The sequence below is a fragment of the Falco rusticolus genome, chromosome 7 (assembly GCF_015220075.1).
Source record: "Falco rusticolus isolate bFalRus1 chromosome 7, bFalRus1.pri, whole genome shotgun sequence".
Taxonomy (NCBI): domain Eukaryota; kingdom Metazoa; phylum Chordata; class Aves; order Falconiformes; family Falconidae; genus Falco; species Falco rusticolus.
The window spans coordinates 11,539,074-11,558,344 of NC_051193.1; the positions used below are offsets into that span (position 1 = coordinate 11,539,074).

The 19,271-nt window shown below is 48.1% G+C and overlaps 1 protein-coding gene across 3 annotated transcripts in view; it reads right to left on the reverse strand.

Moving 5' to 3' along the window:
- NTRK3 (neurotrophic receptor tyrosine kinase 3) overlaps window positions 1–19,271 on the reverse strand; it is a 217,798-nt gene that overhangs the window by 138,576 nt on the left and 59,951 nt on the right. For all 3 annotated transcript variants that reach the window (XM_037395410.1, XM_037395408.1, XM_037395409.1), the window contains exons 5-11: window positions 15,891–16,048; window positions 13,470–13,612; window positions 12,704–12,845; window positions 10,176–10,472; window positions 6,721–6,744; window positions 5,859–5,929; window positions 3,998–4,100 (exon numbers count right to left, since the gene is read on the reverse strand). In XM_037395410.1, the coding sequence (XP_037251307.1) occupies window positions 3,998–4,100; window positions 5,859–5,929; window positions 6,721–6,744; window positions 10,176–10,472; window positions 12,704–12,845; window positions 13,470–13,612; window positions 15,891–16,048 (938 nt within the window). The remainder of the gene's footprint in view (window positions 1–3,997; window positions 4,101–5,858; window positions 5,930–6,720; window positions 6,745–10,175; window positions 10,473–12,703; window positions 12,846–13,469; window positions 13,613–15,890; window positions 16,049–19,271) is intronic.

Here is a 19,271-nt window from a genome sequence, read left to right on the forward strand (position 1 = left end):
ACGACTGGGAGCGGGATGCCGGGCTCCTTACTCCCATGCAGTCTATCCCACCTGTAAAACCCACTCCCCTGAGCCATGGCAGTAAACCAAAGAGCCCCAACTTCCAATTACTTGCACTGCAAGATCCTATTATTGTTCCCACACTAATACAAGGCTTTAAAAAGCCTCTCAGCTACCCCTCTGGATACATCACCCTTCAGCAAGCAGTCGCAGCCCATTGCTGCGACTTCAGCGCGTCTCGGTTTTCACATTCCCTTTTCCCAGCGGTTTCCTCGCCACTGCCTCCATGTCACCCACACAACGCCACGTTTCACAAAAAGGCGCTTTGTCTGCCATTCTCCTGCCGCCTCCGCCACCCCAGCTCCAGTGATCCCCCAGCCCCCCCACCAGCTGCTGCAGCCCCCACCCCCTACCCCAGCTACAGGAGCCAAAGCCGACAGGCGGCCAAGAAAGGGGAGCTGACCTCTGCCACCCCGTGTTAATGAATGCCCTCTCCAGAGGGAGCAGGGGAAGGCGAGGGGGATGGCACATGGCCAGCCCCTGTGAGCTCAACCGAGGGATGCCACAGAGCCGGGAGCCGGGAGCACAGCACATCGGAGCCCCCTTCACAAAGAGCTTTTGTGGATGCCACCGCTCCAGCCCGTCAACAGCACGCTGGGCAGCACAGGCTTTTCTACAGCTTCACCGTCAGCTGTATCAGTAGCCGGGTCGTTACCAGAGCTGCAGATCTGCCAGGACTCTCGTGCAACGCTCTGAGGGTCTGATATCAGCCAGAAGAGGAAAAATGTAGACAAACCATAAATGTGGACACACCATCCTCTCGTAGTCATCCCCCAGCACATGTACGCCAAGACACAGTGACTTTCTTTTCAGCAAAGGCAGCTGGAATATCGGACACTTGGTAGCCCATTAGTCTGCTTTTAAGACTGGAGGGCAACACAGCAGGCTGGCCCAGAGGGTTTTTCCAGCCTAATGTCACATTCAACCTTGTCAGTCCAAGTTCACCTCTCTCTCTCTCTAGGAGATAAACCATCTGCTTAACACTAGGAGACGCAGAAGGAAAAAAGATGTGCTCAGATTGACTCGAGAGGTGCTTCGGGTAACGTGTCCAACATGAGCACACAGTGTTCTGCGTCCATGACAAAAACAACAGGAAAAACCTGCTCCTGCAGGCCTGCCAAGCTGGGTTTTCAACAAGTGGCAACATATCAAGCGGTGATGAACAGCTCCTGATTCAGGGAATGATGCACTTTCCCAAAAAGCCTCAGGGTTTGGATTTTTTTTCCTCAGTAAATGGTAGCATGCTGGGTGCCATACAGGATGGCTCCTGCCCAAGAATTAACTGATGAGGGACCCAGAGGACAGTGCCAGCTAAAGGACATCTGGAGGTGGTTGTCAGCTGTGCTGTCCCATACAAGGTGTCAGAATAAGGCAGAACCTGTATATGCGCCCCTGGACAAGCAGCTCAGGACCACTCAGTAAAGTGATTTGATGATTTGTACAAGGGCATCACCCCATGCACAGGCAGCCCCCAGGGAGAAGGAAAGGAACAGTAGCCCATTAGCGAACTCAAAGAGGAGGCACCACGGAAAGAGACATCCAGCACACACAGAACAAACACAGGCTTCAAGGTACCACTGCCAGACTGGGACCATCTGCAACAGCTCAGCTGAGACCCCAAAGCAACTTAAGGAGAGAGCAAGTCCTCTGGACTCATTGGCCTGCTGAGCAGCAAGGAAAGAAAGCTTAGAAACCACATTTTGGAAAGTGTGGAAGGAACTGTGACATATCTTGTGGGGGTGAGAAATAAGTCAGCTGCAGCTGCCTGGGCAGACCATAGCCAGGGTACCAAACAACATCCCAGCTGGTGCAGGTGAATGTAAGAATTGCGTTTGTGTTGTGGAAGAAAATGTGGTGAGGTTTGGTAACGAGCTGGATGCAAAGAAGGGAGATACCGGCTAAAGATGCAAAGCATGGTGGCGTGCCAGTTGACAATGGCACTACGGCTAAAGAAAAAAGTGTTGGCAGAAGAGATGCTGGGGGAAAGCAAAGGGGTCAGAGTGGGGACAGCCACATGCCAGGGAGACTGTCCACAGGGCAGGAGGCTCTGCAGCCTCTGACGGGGAGCAGAGCTTAGGCAGTATGGGTCAGCTGCCCACGGTGCTGCCTGTGACGCTTGTGACTCATTCAAGAACTGTGTCCCTGGTTTTAAAGATCCATTTAATTTCTGACAACTTCATCTCTCCAAGAAATATCAATAAAAGTTTTAGAAACTTTTTGAGGTTGTGGTTCCATACCAGAACTGGAACAAATACAGCACAAGGAGGAGGAGGAAAGCAGGCTTTTCTGGTTAAATGTTTTTGCCTCCCAAAAACTGCACACACAAGGGTCCATCAGAGCACCCCTCTGGTTTCTGGGAAGCAGAATATCCACTAACACACTTACCCAAACACCTCTGAACACACACACGTCTGTTCACAGAGACTGGTTACCCACATGAGGTTAACTCTTCTTTGATTCTTCCACTACAATCAGAAGTTACTTTTCCTTTTTATATTTGTATCTCTAAGCCCCATCAGTGGCAAGTGCCCAAGCACTTCCAAAGTGTTCTAACAAATCCCTCCAGAAGGCACGTAACATCCCAATTTTACAGATGGGGAAATTAAAGCAGAGACAGAGGTTAAGACAGCTAATTGCCTACGGACATCAAGTGAGTCAGTAGAAGAGCTGGGAATTGATCCCAGGAACCGTGTCTTCCATTCCTCTACTCCACCCACCAGTCAGTACACCCTACCAGATGGTTCTTATCATTGGACATATGGACTAAATATTGCTAAGCTGGTGTAGAAGATTCACTATTTAATTAAACGTCCTGTCTTCTATCTCCATAGGATGCACAGGGGAAACTCCAGCCAGAATCCCATCTGGACCCACTCAGGAAACATCTCCGTGAAGCAAACAAAGCCTGGAGGCAACCACAAGAAGTGTTCCCAAACCTATCAACCTGCCCTGCAACACAGAACCCTGCAAGGCCAGGAAATAGGCTGCAACTCAGGAGCCTCAGAAGAAGCTTGTGTTGGCAAAGCCTGGCTTCGACCAGTGTGTGCATGAGCCAGCAATTAGACTGGGAACTACTTTGTCATGTGAAGGCTCTTCCTCCAGACTTCACTGGGCACCACCAACGCTGCCCAACTGGAGATACCAGCCGAGTCACAAAAAGCAGATGGCACAATGTCATCTACTTTCTTCTTGCATTAGCTTTATCACATCACAGCACTGGTGTTGGTAGGACAGAGACACCGTTCTGCCTGGCAAACTTCAGATGCTTTCTTGCTTTCCAATCACTACCAAGGACACTTGAAATATCTCCTAAAGTGGTTATTCATGATGCAGAGGGAGAAACTTTCCAACAGAGAGGCAACAGAAAGAGACCTTCCACATCACTGACAGACAGATCAGCAATTGCTTTCCCGGCATGGACCTTACAAAGTTACAGCAGCATCTCAGTCTTACAGACAGGCACAAGATGGGTACATCTGCCTTTCCAGCAGAACCCAAAGCAATTTCACATCCTTCTGTTCCCCCTTCACACCCCGCACTCTGCACCCAGTGCGACGCAAGGGGAAAGCCATGCATCATCAAGTCCGCAGACAAGACTTCATCCCAGAACATGCTCTCCTGAGTACAACTCCCTCAACACGTGGCTGGAAGAAGCAGGCGCAAAGCTCTTCTGAGCAACCTGTAGATGCAGTTACGTGCTGATCAGGAAAACACATGCATACTTCTGCCCAGCAGGACATACAGGTGAGAACCACCTGCCTGGATGTCTCCATTACTCTCTCAACAAACAGAAGAGGGCTGGACACCATTCCCTTTAGAAGGTTTTGCACCAATACAGATAATGTAGGAATAAAACCACAACACCTTTCCACGTGTGCTATAAGAGCCGGGCAATCCTGGAAGGTGCCTCCTGCTAGAGGAAAGCAACTGCACGTACCTTTCATCCCAAACTTGGACCGCCGGCCATACTTGTTGATCATAATAAAGAGGACGACCAAGAGGACACAAGCAAAAGCTGCCAGCCCAACCGCTATGGAAACCTGAAAGGAAAAAGCCTTAGTCAAGACAAAGGAATTTAGGAGTCTAGACTGGAAATGCAGCACCTCCTTGCACAGTTAACCTTTCTGTAGGCTCACACCATCTGCTGCAGCCCCGTGGATATCAGCTGTGGAGGAAAATACAAGCTAAAGCAAAGGGCTCTAGCACAGCTTGGAAGCATCACAGGCTGTTTTTGCAGGACTGGGAAGTCTGGGATTTCCCTGTCAGCAATGCTGTTCTGGGACCAGCTCCTCCCAGGCTCTCACTCCGTGTATCTGCAGGGAAGGACCACCTCTGCTCCAGTGTCTGGGCTCTCCCTTCGCTGCACCGCATCACGAGCCTCCGTTTCTGGCACAGTGGTGATGCCACAATACTAAAGCTATACTAACCTGAGCTGGGAACACACAGGAGCAGCAGAAAATTCTTTAGAAAGACCAACTCTGTCTCCATCCAAACATCCCTCAGGACAAAGAATGAGGGAAAATAACACACCACAAAAAGAAAACAGAAGAAAATAAGCAGAACTGAGGGGTTTTTTTCCCCCCTAAAACATTTGGTTTTCCAAAAGCCTCTAGTGGTTCCCTATTTATTGTGATTTTTCATAGTAAATATTTATACTACAACAGTGTCCAAAGTCCTTCACTGGATCCATGGTTCCACTGTGTAAGTGTACAAGCAGAGGAAAGAAAAACTTCTTCCCCTAAAGGGTTTACAATCCCAGGCTTATTTTAATATTTATGAATATTTATTCCTTCAAGCCTTTGCTTGAGATACTTTTATTGCATTGATGTAAACAACAATTTCTTTGGCATTTGTCCAATTGTTCTCCTGTACTGGGTCTTGTGATGCATTTAGACTTCACTTCCTTTTACAAAACTGTATTCTGCTATAATAGAAAATACATCATTTAACCAAGAAAAAGTAATTTCATTTTGCAACCCTTTTCCTGCCCTCAATACATTAGCTATGAAATTTTTACATTTTTTATTTGATCCTTCAGCTTGTTTTTTGTGCTTTATATTTAATAATCAGTGCACGTTATTACTCCAGTCTCACTGTTCAAAGCTTTCACTTCAGTTACAGGAGATTTTCAGCTGGATGAGAACTGAAACCAAGGTGGATTGGGTTTTGTTCATTCCGTTAACACCTGGCATGTTTCAAGATCTTAAAACTTTCAGAGAATCAGAGCAATTGTGTAACATGCTAATTTTTTCCCCCAATACTTATACACACATTCATTTTTTTTTCATTTTTCTACCTGGATTCTGCAGAAGACAGACAATGTTGAGATCTGATAAGCTGTAGGCTTTCTTTTCTTTTTCATTTTTGGCATGCCCTGCAGAGCAGGAGAGAGGGCGAACTGGCACTGACAGAACTGAACCAAGCTAAATCCGAGTCCCTCACAGGGCTAAACTTAACAGATCAATAATGGTCTGAAACACACAGTTGCCTGTTTGTTTGTTCTCTGGGTGCTACTTCTTCAGAGCGAGAATTTCTGACCCTGCAAGCAGCAACTTCACAGGATCCCTTATTTTCAAAGAGCTCCCTAGTTCCACTGCAGACCCAAGAGGATCAGATGGTTCATGTCAGTATTTTACCTGCCTGACAAGCCACAAAATCCTTCTGATTGTTGACTTGAGTCATAAAGGAATATTTTTTCCTTGCGAACATCTCAGAACAGCACAGGAGTGTAAATACTGAGTCATCAATAACAAGTAGTGCATGCAAAACAGTTCTGTAGAGAAGAGGACAGGACTCACCCCAAAAGTGTCCTCCTCTGGTTTGTGGGTCACAGTGATCGGCGGGGTGGGACTCACTTCATAATCACCAACTGAAACCAAAACAAAGACAGAAGATTCAACGTGGCTCCCACGGGACTCCCAAGGCACTAGCATATCCCCGATGCCTGACCTAACGCGAGGCAGCTCACCCCTAACAGAGGTTCTCACTTTCTATTTCAGAAGGCTCCAAAATCAACCATCAGAGAGTTCCCTGTGCACATCGGCAGAGAAAATACAGATCAGGAAAACACTGATGTCACTCCAACTTTACAAATGAGAAACACTTGGGTGCCTGGATGGCCTCCATCCATCCATCTCCTGGAGTTTTCAGAAATCTGCTGGGCTAGGTAGGGTCAAAACACAAGACTGACTCCAGCAGAACTTGATCCAAAGAACCAGTTACTGGGGGGGGTGTGGGGGGGTGGTGAGAATCTGTTGGGGAAACGTCACAGAAATCAAGCCCTGCTTCTCATCTCAATCCACACTAGAGAGCATGTTGTCAATGGGCCATGACACACAACTGCTTTGGGGACTGGCCAGCCTGCATCTAGTTAAGACCCCTTCTGCTGCACCACAACCAACCATCATTTCCACTAGGACCTTCTTCAGGACATCACTACAGGGAAATGAGCATCTCCTGAGCTCTAGAAATTGACTACCCAGCTGATCAAAAGCTCCCCAGCCATCTTGCTCACGTATGGGTAAGCCAGGACTTTGTGCAGTCTCTGCCAATTTGCTTTTGGCTTTCTGATTTTCCCTCCAGGAGCCCATAAGTCAGAAGAGCACAGGAAACCACAGAAACAAAACACCCACCATACACAAAGGAGGAGGAGGCACTTACTTGAGACAAAGTTGTCTGTACTCTCTGTGGAAAGGACAAAGAGAAGCAAAACAGTTAACAGCACAGCAACCACAGAAGTGGTCTCATTCCCAACCCACCTTAGAGACAACCCACCACCCCAAAGAGCCCAGGAAACCAACTCTTCCTAGTTTGTCCTGTCTGGCAACTGTAACTTGAAACTGCAGCACATGTGTCAGCAGGATATGCTGGAGGTCAGGATAGAGAACACAGGGGTAAGCAACTGTGCAGGGCCATGGGCTGCAACAGGAGGGGAGGGATGCTACTGCAAGTGAAAATGGAGAACAATTAGCAGCATGCTAACCACACCTTTGAATGGTAGTTAAACGATCCTGCTTTCAGCAGGCGAGCTTGCTCGACAGACGCACAGGGCTCAGCAGGACCGAGGTGGAGGGGAAAGGAGCAGATTTTGCCTTACATGGCAGTGTTCACCCAAGGACAAAGTCCTTCGAGGATGAGGACCAGCTCCCAGGGACGAGAGCCCAGCTTGGGGCCAGGGGACAGAGGAGACATCCTCTGACCTCTGTTTGAGCCACGCATAAAAGCTAATAACATCTGAACTGGACATGGAGGTTGCGGCTGTCCTAGAGCTGCCTCTTGCCAAGGCAACACCACCAGTCCCTGCTGTCAGCCTCTCGACTGCTCCAGTAAAGCTCCTTCGGCGCCAGAGGTGGCCAAGGCCCCAGACAATGAAGTCTAAAGCTCTCGGTGACACTCAGTTTACATAGCATGAGAATAACGTCAGCTTTCCATTCACTTGCCCATGTAAGAAATTGAGCCTGATATTAACTGGAGTTTACACAGCTTTGCTGGCAGAGGGCTCCTGGAAGGATGCTGAAACGTTCACACTGAAGTATGGGTAAGGTTTGGAAGGGAAGTGTAAAACAACCCCCGGGTGACAAACACAGCTTTCCAAATCAGGGGAAAAAAACCTGAAAAAATATTTTTGTTTCAAGTCAAGCAGAAAAGTAACTTTCCTTGGCTTTTTCTAGCAAGGCCGGGGGGTGTGGAGGGATAAAAGAGGAAGAAATATTTCATTTGGAGACTATTTTTTCGCTATTAAAGCAGACAGAGTCCAGTTGTAAAACTCTTGCTGCTTCTACATTTTCCCTTTCTATTTTTCTCCACTGGACTAAGGAAATTCAGCAGAAACCAACAAAACGTTTTTCCCATTAAACCCTATTTTTAAAAGTATAAAACACAGACAAGAAATTTCAGCCAATTTGAGTTCTCTGAGAAGTTCTCAAAGAGTTGAACACTCATCACAAGGGAGGTAGGTACATTAACCTTTGTGTATTAAGTAAGGAGGTGGTAGCTTATGATAGAGATGCCAATGACAACATGCAATGAGATTTTTATCAGGATATGACAAATCTGCCCTGAGAGCCACTGCCCTGGCTTCTGGAGCCACATCATCACAGAACAGCAGGATATGGCATGGGGCACAGCTCCCACCCAGCTTCTAGCAGCACCTTTTGCCTCTCATCCTGGAAAGCACAATCTGGCACAGTACCAACGAGAGGTTGCAGACCAGGGGTTTCTAAAAAAACATGGTCACGGGTTCTTTTCTATGCTGATAGGAAGCCTTCCAGGCACTGCATTTTCATTAAAGACTAATAATCTCATCCTGGGCAGTGACAGCAAAACCCTTGCATGTGTGAATAGCTATAGGCAATAAGCTTCTTGAATGAACCACCCTGGGGAACCGTCAATTTGTGGCATTTTCTGGAGGAATCCACCTTCAAATGGGAAATTATAAATGTCAGCTGTGGTACTGGACGGAGCAACGAACTTCAAGGAAAGTAAATTACATCCTGCATTGGGCTGACAGGGTCTGCCAGGGTGAGCAATGGCTTGGGACTTTGGATCAGAAGAAATAAAAGAAACTAGTCAGTTCCTGCTGAGAGATGGTTCAGGGTCAGAAAGTACTCCACACCAACACCGCACACAAGGCGTGGGTGAAGATGCACTCACAAGGGCAATATTTTACATATTTCACACCATCCCATTCTCCCAGAGCCTCTGACACAAAAGGATCTTCAAACATCAACGTGCCTTCCCACGTCACACCACAGCACAGATCCACTTCCAAAATCAGCTCTCTAGAACAGCAGATCTGCCCCCTTTTCTGGAGGTCCAGCACCTACTTAAAGAGCTGCCCCCGTTGCACAGATGGGGAAATTGAGTCACAAAGGTGGAACCTGACAGAGGTGAGACTGCAGACCTGCACGCCTCTCCTCACCCACCTACATTTGATAAGCTGCTCTTCTGCCCTGACAGAAGGAAACATAAATAGGTCAGATAGCCAAACAGGGCATCATCCTTGAAGCCAGAATGCAAATTTTCCACTCCTTTCCATATCGGCTCATTTGTTCAATTGTCAGATCTTCAAGGCAGAGATTTGGGTTTGCATTTATGATATCTGACCTGCGGGAAAACTCTGTGTACATATATGGTGTGATATAAATAATAAATGAGAGTACCGTTGGTATTTTTCTATATTTAGCAAACGCCCTATTTTGCTGGATTTTCTTGGGCTGCAGGGGCCAATTTAGAGCTGCCACTTTCTCATGGCATCATTCCTGAAGGCAAAGGCAGCAGCTTGCACAGACCTTAACTCCGTGATGGCCAGCATGGTGTTGCAATGCCGGAGAGCAGACCAAGACCCTCCATGCTCCCATACAGCAGGCAGATCACCACAAAAGTCTCCACTGTAGTCCCCAGAGCTGGATCTTCATGTCCTCAAATGCTTTTTTTTTTCCCCCCTTCTTTTTTATTCCCCTTCAGTTAAGCCCTGAATCACTAGGGAATACAACAGGGAATTCCAAACAATCGGGTAAGAAATCCCAGCAAACTGATGCAAAGCAACTAATTGAGCCATTGCATCTTTTGTAGACCTGTCATTCTGGGATTGCACATGTTATATTCAGAAAGAAAACAATCCTGACACTGCTGCATCCAGCTTTAATCATTTCACAAATGCAAGCTAGAAGAAAAACAGGGAAGAGCTGCATCACTTCAAAGGGCTTTATTTAGCTTATAACTGGCAACCACATAGAAGAACACTTTCGCTCAAAAAAATTGGGCAACCTTTTTGGGGCACACCAGAGCAGATCCAATATAACTGACCAAATGTACATCCTATTCCCACTGAAATTCCTGAAGATCTAAAAAAAACCCCCAAAAACTGCAGAATACATTACACAACAAAAATAACTAAATCAGTCTCTCTCTGCATTACGACACCAAAGCACAATTAAGTAGGAGAATCACACTGGTCAGAAGAGGCCTCTGGAGGTCACTTCTTCCAACCTGCTGCTCAGACAAAGGCCAACTTGAGTTGTCAAAGCCTTGTCTAGGTGCAAGGATTACCGATGGGACCATAGTAAGACCTTTGATTTGCAAGCAACCCTATCGAAATAAACTGAATATCCTACCTGGAAAGGGTTTTTCAAGGAAGTGTCCTTTGATGGTTTGGTTGGCTGAGCCCAGCTGGTTGGTGGCCACAATCGTGTAGTTGCCATTGTTGTAGTGAGTGGGTTTGTTGAAGAGCAGGCAACCCTCGGACACTTCCCCTTGTTGGTAAAACTCCATGTGGATGATCTCTGTCTCCCGGAGGACCTGGCCATTGTGCAGCCAGTGAAGGGTGGGAGCTGGGTTCCCATGCACTGCAAATGCAATGCAGTGCTCCAAGTGTAGCACCGGCTCCTCCAGAGTTAGGATGCGAGGGGGATCTAGCGGAGAGAAACATGGCAGGCTCACAGCACACCTCCACCCACATGATGTCTCTGTGCACCATGGAAGTTAAGGTTATTGAAAACACAACCTCCAAAACCACTTGTTCCTTCTATTCTTCCCATGGATGCCTGCAATGAAGCAGGGCTAAATCACAGTAATGCTCCCTGGAAAGGAGATCTGAACCATAGCCAGCTCTTTTGGGCTTCTGAACAAGGGTACAAATTAACAACATGGATGCTTCCTTCACCAGTCCAGAAACAGTTAAGCTTGGAGTTGCCCAGTCCACACGCCTACCGCTGCTCTCCTTCCCCCACAGGATCATGGGGAGGCCGCCTGGCCCCATTAAGGGCACCAAGACATAGCACTGTTATATTACACATGTGCAAGGTGCCCATGGGAGCTCTCCAGTCGCACTGAGCAACTTCGGATTGCATAGCTGTGGAAGCAAACATCCCTCAGTGACTGCCTGTCCTTGGGGGTTTTTGACTGCCTGAATATCCCAAAGGAGTTCTTGCTCGCCGAACACCCTCCAGGGGTGTTTTAATTAAAGGGAGTAGAGTGGGAGAGGGAAAAGAAAAGCAGAGACTCCACCTGCAATTTATTGCATATGCATCGTCTTCCCACTGGGACACCCCAATAATTCAAATGTTGCTCTGCCATTGCTTCTGAAACCCCATTTACAACGCCTACATGTAAAGTCCCAAACCCCAAGGCTAGCGAGGTCTGAACTGGAAGAACAGAGTTTTATGCAAAGACAAAGGACACAAAAACATGTAGGTCTTCCCTAGAGCTCTCCTTTGCCTGGTACCATCCAGCTGCAAAGACAATCCATGGGACATCCACAAGGAACAAAAACAATGCACCAGCTTTGAACCATCATTTGGAAAAAAAAAAGAAAAAAAAAAAGAAGACAGTGAGTTTTTTCAGGCAGCGAAGGTGATAGAAGAGAAAAAAGGTGCAGAGCTGGTTGAAGCTAGGCAAATTCTCCCACCAGCACCCAGCTACCCTGAACCACCCAGCCATGTCCCAGCCACATCCTTTCACTCACAAGCCTAGATGTGCATGGGGCTTATTCACATCTATCTGGCAAGGAGGATTCAAAACAGGCAGCCACCTACACGCACAAATCCAGATCTTTTCAGCATGAAATTACAGCCTGAGTGATGGGTCTGGGCAACAAGAGCAGGGGTAGCAGAAACTGTCAGCAGCTTATAGGATTACACAGGGGAAAACAGGCATTGGCATGGTGCTGTTTAAGGCGTGGAGGAAAAGATGCTAAAACACAGCACAAAAACCACCCACCTGCTGACCAATCATCTCTGAGCTGATCTAAACTTTAATTACCTCCATTCTTCAATCCATCAATAAGTACTTATAGGGAGGAAGATGAAAGCAGTAAAGCATCTGCTCTCCTTTTTCTTATCCCTTGTGACTGCCTTGTCTACAGGACCCCGTGGCTCCTGCACTGCACTGGACAGACAATATGCGTAGGTTCACCAAGACTAGCCAGAATCCTGCACGGGTTTCTGCTCTATCTGACAACATTGGAGGTGGGGTCAGACTTTCAAACTACAGAGTAAGGGCAAATATTACAGACACAGCAACATATAGTAAATCTCAGCTGCCTGAGAACACAAAGCTGTGCAAACTTCCTCTTAAGGTCAGGTTTGTGTTAAGTTATATTAGAAAGCACAAAGAAAGTTTAGCTACTTGCAGCTAAAAGTGAACAGTTGAAATGTGAGACACGCATGTTTACGTGGCATTTGCAGTTTAACTTTGTAGGAACAGATCTGGGAGGAAGCACTAGCATCCCTGAAATCAGAGGTAAGATTTACACTAGCTTTAGCAAGGGTGACATTTAACCTCTCACGTAGCATCAGGGCAAGCAATTCTCTGTTTGTAAACAGAGTTTTAGTCCCTCTGCGGCTCTTCCTTATTCTGCTGGATCTTCCAAGAGATGGGCGGAGAGATGTCCACCACCACTGTGGCACTGCTGCTCCTCCCCTGGTCTAGTGCTCATTTCTGCATTCATGGAAGCAGCAGGAAAACAAAAACACTGACACTTGAGAGAGCTATATGAAGATCCACTTCCTCTTCACTGCACTCAGCTCCTAATCCTCACCCACAAAACCAGAATATCACGAGTAGCAAATGGCCACGCATTTCAACGGTTCCCAGGGCAGCCCTCCAGCCTCTATATGGTCAAGGTCTCTCCATAGCTACTTACAGTAGACTGTGAGCAGCACACTGGCATTGCTCATCCCCACCACATTCTCAGCAATGCAGGTAAGTAGGAATCCGTTGTCTTCACTGGTGACATTCACCAAGGTCAAATTGATGGCATGAACGTTGGTCCAGTTGAGGTTGGTCTAAAAACCCCAGAGAGAAATACAGATAGAAATCAATGTCTGGTGGGCTCCTCTCCTCCCCACTACTGACTGCCCCCAGAAGATGAGGATCACAGTTTCCACATAAGATGTCAGATCTCCAAAATCCAAGGACAACTAGGATCTGGGTGAAGGGAGATGTTTCCTCACCTCATTAAATGCACCACATCTTATAAGAGAAACTACTGGGAGAGGGGAGAGCCACAGAGTTGTAGCGCTGATAAACATGGCTTGCCTCTAGAAAGCTTGCTTAGCTGCCTATTTCAGCTACAGCTATTGCAGACACCTTTGTAAACAGGTGGTCTCATTAGAGGAGACATGAGTTAATTCAATTAGGGAGCACTGAGATATGAAGCTATCTCCTCCTCACTTTCCAGCCATACAGAGGGAAGGCTTTGCTGCCCTCACATAGTTCCCATGTGGTTCTCATGTGGACAGGGCACAGCCTCCGTTTTACTTTGGATACAACCATCTCACTTTTCTCATAGCAACTTCCACCATCTACCTGACCCTCCCCTCTGCATGCACAGACCTGGGAGACCCATGGCAGCTCTCTCGCCCTTGCCACATCAGGCACAGGCAGCACTAAGGTCCTCTGCCCCCTACCTGGTGCGTGTTGATGGAGTGGAGATCAGCCACGGTCCAGTCGACGTCAGGCAGTGGTGATCCTGAGCCGTTGCAGGTGATGACAGCATTCTCCCCTTCCCGCACCGTCAGATTCACATGGCTCACACTGATCTCGGGGAGGTCTAGGAGAGCCAGACACCAAAAAGCGCTCAGGTGTGGAGCAGCATTTACTACAGCCAGTCACAGGACATGTGTGTGGACACAGATCCCACCAAGCTGTTTCCCAAATCAGCCTCCACCACCCTGGGATAAGCAGCAGGAGGTAACAGCGTGTCCTTGCCCTACCAAGGAAAGGAGGTGTCTTGGAGATAGGGGAAAAATGTAGGCACTGTAGATGTGCCAGCTGAACAGACCCTCCCGTCACATTTAAATCCGAAAGTTGCTGTCCAGTTCTAGCCGCCCTTCCCTTCACAGAACCCTCATCCTCATCTCTTCTACTCCCACAGAAGCTGCTCTTGAGGCCAGTCACCTGGAAAGGGAAAGCTGTGTGTGACTGGGAGAGGATCCAAAGCATTCCCACCTCCTGGGACAAGGTACAGAGCACCCAGAACTCCAGGTGATAGAAGCATCCCCCTAATTTACAACAATCCAGAGAAGATGACCAAGGATGTATCCTCATAATAACTGCAGCTCTCCTAATACAAGGTGCCCTTGTTGTTCCTTGGCAAAGACAGAGAGAGTCAGTGATTTATGGCAGTTCTGATTTACGCCACTTCCTTACTCGCCACCACAGGCACCAAATATCCTTGCAACATGTAACAAGACAGCACTGGTTGCAAGAAGAAGAGCAACCAGCCTTCTTGCACAAGTTGGGCTTTCTGGGCTGTTCGTAGAGGCAAAGTGGGTAGGCAGGGCATGGGGGAACTGAGCAGTGGTGCCTTCCCATCATAGGGCAGCAGCATCCATCACGCCAGCCTAAAGCCATGGGATGAGGATACACACCCTTTCACTGCTATCAGGGAGTGACGCCAGGAGGGAAGCAACATTGTACTGACTTTGAAGGATGCCAGAACAAAGAAGGCAGCAGTCAAGGCCTGGTAAAGCTGCATAGGCGGCAGGAATCAGTGGAGAGGGAGGTGGGAGGGACACGTATGGTCACTGGTGGTTGAAATGGTATCAAACGTGGCCACACCAAGCAACACCAGCACCAAAGGACAAAGATAAATGAGGTCTTTTTACAACATCCTTTGAGTGGTCTTAAAGCTTGAACAGAAGGAGTTTCCTTTGGAGGAAAGCAGATCAGTGTGGCTCCCTGTGCTTCCAGGAGACTGCAAGGTCAGAGAAGGTGCTCACTCTGCACCCCAGCACGTTGTTCCCAAATCAGCACCCTGCTGTCCCCTAGAGTCTAGTACCACCACTGATGGAGCTACCTCTCCTCCAGTCCCTGATCCCTCAGGATTTTTTTTTTCCTCTAATCGTTGCAGATTATTCTTCCCATGTGCGGAGGAAATTACAGCACACAAATCTTTTTAGTTCATCCACATGCAGGCACACTTTGGCCAATTTCCAAAGATGAACAAAGGGACATCGTGAACTTCGGGTGGGTGTGTTGCAGGGGAGGGGGAATCGTGCATGCTGTTTGTCTACGGCTGCTACAAGAAACATACCCAAACTCCCAGAACAAAGGACAATCATCAGAAAAAGAAAACCTCTGGTTTTCCTCCTCCTTTCAGCCTGTCAGTTTGACAGCTGCTTGTGTATAGACAGTTTAATTGTTCTGCTGAAGGTACACCTCCTTCCCCTTACTCTGCAAAGGATGCTTTCCAGTAATGGCAATAGCAGAACAAAAACTGACACCAAACAGGCAGCTGATGCGTGAACAAGGTGAAGGAAAAAGGGATAACTATTGAACGTGCCTCATGTTGCCCCTGGGGCCACTGGACTCTTTTAAACATCAGCAGGAAAGAGAAAGAGATACAAAGTCACTCTGCCTCTTCCCTACAGATAACTGGCTTTCAAATGAAAAAAAGAGAACAGAAGAAAATTAACAGAGGCTTGTATTTCCTAAGAGTAATTATGAAAGATACAGTGGCAGTCTTTGAACAACATACTGTTCCCAGGATTTGTTAAGACAGACGAAGAGCAACATGAAACATATCCCTTTTCAAGGCATCACGCAGACTCATCGCAGACACTTCACCAAGCAACATCATTACAGTGAAGGAAATGCCCCGAATCACTCAATACCTTCACACATCCAGAAACAACAGCCCCACCTTTACCCAGATACTCTATTCTTAATCCACAAACTACCCTAATCAGCTTCTATCATTTTATTCTTGACCACATGGTGGGATTCTGCTACACCAAGTTCCCCAAGAAAATGGTTAAGAAGATAGGACAGGGCTCCTTCCCGGCACCCTCCTGGCCTCCCTCATACCCGCCCGCAGGAGTTCTTACCGCACTGGGTGATGTTCATCTCCTGCAAAGGGATGATGGCTGCATCCATGTTCATGCAGTAGAGCTCCTGGTACTGCAGGTTTGCCTCGCCCTTCTCCTGCCAGAGCTGGATCCAGCGGATGTCACAGCTGCAGTTAAAAAGGTTCCTCTCTAGTCTCCTATGGGCAGAGAGAGCGTGAGAAAGGACGGTGGGGTGGGGAAGGATGAGCAGGGCCATCACCTGGCTCCAGGCTCCCTGAAGAGGATAGCCACCACGCGGGTGCAAGGGGCCCTTCAGAGCTAAAGAAGAATCTCCTCCATGTTATTTGCCTGGGGTCTTCTGGTACTCGTTATTTATGTCTCTTCCGCCTTCAGAGAGACAGAGGTTACACATCCATGCATTCACACCGTCTCCTTCATGCATGCACACAAGGTTTTACATCTCCCAGAGCCGCACACAGGCACATGCAACGTCTTTCACCGCAAGATCTGCACATCTGCAGCTCAGTCCCGCAGCTACCCAGACACCCAAAACATTCATCCCTCAGCAAAAGAGCAGGCGGCTCCCCACTGCCCTAAAACATTGATTCACATCTTCAAATCCTACTTCAGTGGGGGTCCAAGATCCTGCTGGGTAAAGCACACCTGCAGCCCCCACTAGCACTCAGCAAAGCTGGCAGCTCTTCTCCCAAGTACCTTGGACAAACACAGCCTCCTGGTGACCCAGGACATGAGCTAATGCACAGGGTATCATGCATTTTAATCAAATCAGAGAGCACTGCACTGAGACCCTGCTGACCTGGCCAAGAAAAGAAGCACTGTCTTTAATGTACTTCATTTAAACCACACTTATATATGGTTTATATACCAGGGATGTTTATTATAATTGATTTTCCAACCTATTAACCATTTCATTTACATTTTTAAAGCCCTGAAGCTTGCTCTCTGTGGAGATGCAAGGAGGCCAAACCCCAGCAGGGAGGAGAGCCCAGTGCTCAGCCAGGCCAGACTGAGTTACCAACGTGGGTTGCAATGGTAACTTGAGCAAAAGAGGAGATACAGCCTGAACAAACAAATTATCTCCCCACATCACTGTGTAAGCGAAAGAAAGTAGGAAGCAGAGAAGCCAGCACTGCAAAAGGTGAGCTCAGTCACCCCAAAGCAGAAAGGTACATTCCAATGTCAGACCGTTGCTTCACATGATATCTAGATCCCCCTGTCATACAGCAGGGAAGCTGTTTTTCTAGTCTGTTCTGTATATTACTGCAAAATCCATGCTTGCTTTTACAAAATTAATTCCACCAGCTAACAGGATTTGGAAACGACCTTCCAAACACATGCAGCTGATGTTTTGTCAATACAGTACGGCAAAAGGAGCAAGAGGAGGAGAAAGGATCTGCTGATAGCACCCAAGGGTGTTAAACCTGAACCCTAATGATGCCATTTTGAATCTTCTTATAGAACTAGATGCCATCTGACCTTTTTTGTGTGCATGTTTTAGAATAAACACTGTGTTAAACTTCACTCTGTGGCTTTTCATTAGTTCATTCTTTTCCCTTGAAAAGCACCTAAACCTTTGCAACACAGGTTGACAAGCGACTCAAAAGGCCAAAGCACTAAATTTAAACAGACCAGAGCAGATCAGTACTGTGATTTGGTGGAATTCGAATGACAAGGAATTCCCTGCATGCTATGGTGGATACTGCCAGGGCCTCATACAGGCTTTGCATTCTCTCCAGCATATCCATGAATCCATGTTCTCCTCAGGACTCTCCCAAGGTCGTTGCTACCAGCAGGACATGGAATGGCGCGTGGGTAAGAGCCGTGGACTCTGCTAACAGCAGATCAGGTAACCAGAGTTGTACCCTGGGACCAGGCAGGGAGCCAGGAGAGCTCAGAGGCAATGGGGGAGAAATTCTGCTCAGTTGCAAATATCCTCACGAAATGAGGCTGCTGGGGACAGCCACTGCCGTAGCAGGTAAGGGCAACTGTGTAAGTAATAGACAGCAGCCTTCCTGGCCCATTGCTAATTCATGAAGGCCCGTGAATAATGCAGGAGCAGCGGGCTTCAGGGCAGAACTTACCCACGACCTGCCCCAACATCAGCCCTGCCCCAACATCAGCCCTGCCCCAACATCAGCGCTGTAACTCTCTCTAATCAAGACCCCCACAGGGGCTTTTGCACAAATTAACTCCATCACCAGCTGGATGCGCTGAGTGCCACTGGCAGCTGATGTGGCACCACAGGTAGAAGAGGGACAGATGTTGTGCAACTGTTTTCCCTAACATGCATCGCAAAAGCACTCTTGACATGCAGGAGACATCCTCATTCCTTGCTTGGTGCCTGATCTGCCATGCCAGCCAGCTCTCCAGAAAGGTGCGTAGGGATTTCCACACTCACACTGTCCTTTGCCTGCCCAAAATCCTGGACCTCCATTGTTCTCCTCAAGACCCCACCCCCTGGCAGGGATCATTGGGAGCTGCAGCTCCTTCCAGCTCTTCCACCCACAACCTCTGTGACACATCTCCGTTACCTACAACCCTCTGCTTGCCGAGATAAATGCACCTTCTTTTCTCCGCAAGGAGGAGAAGCACCTCTGAGAACACAAGGTGCCCTTTAGCCAAAACCCACTGTTGGGCCAGAAGACATCACCATGTGCTGCAGAGACATCTCCCATCACAGTGAGAAGGACAAAAACTGGTGCTGAAAGGCACAGTGGAGCAGCCAAGAGGTCTTCATTGCTGCTGTATGCTTAAAGGATGCAGCAGCAAGAAATAAGGCAAGGGGCTCCTTCTCATGAGACTTATCTGACACAGCTTTCTCCCAGAGAGGATGAGTAAACCCAAAGGACATTTTTCACATGTAACCTTAGCTTAGAAATGTTGCCAAAGCATCGCTTGGTTACAGGCTCTCAGGAGCTGCACATACTCCCGCACCTTTTGAAGGCCTTGTTAAAACTGAAAATGCCTGTGAGAAAGAGCAAGTATCACAGCCGCAAGCAAGCTGGCGTCTCTGCACAAGCAGAGCTGCTCCCTGCACAGAGGAGCTGGCCCAAAAAAGGACCAAACCCACACATGAGCCAGAGCCATCCAGCAGCCCCAGGCAAAGCACAGGCTTGTAGCAGGGTGTGCTCTGGGCAGAGCCCCTCCATGAGGCAGGCACACTTGCAGGGCTTGTGTTTGGGACAGAAGAAAACTGCAATGATCACGCCCTTCACTGTCATTCGAGGGGACAGCGACAGAGCTGAAACCCTAGAGCTATGCAGGCACCAAGTCAATTCTTCAGAGACAGCGATGCTGCAAGCATCTGGCTGAGCCCAGCTTTGCTCCCCGCCGAAAGCTGTACCCACTGCCTCCCACAACAGACCGAGGGCTCCCTGAACAGCCCGCACCAGGGTGGAC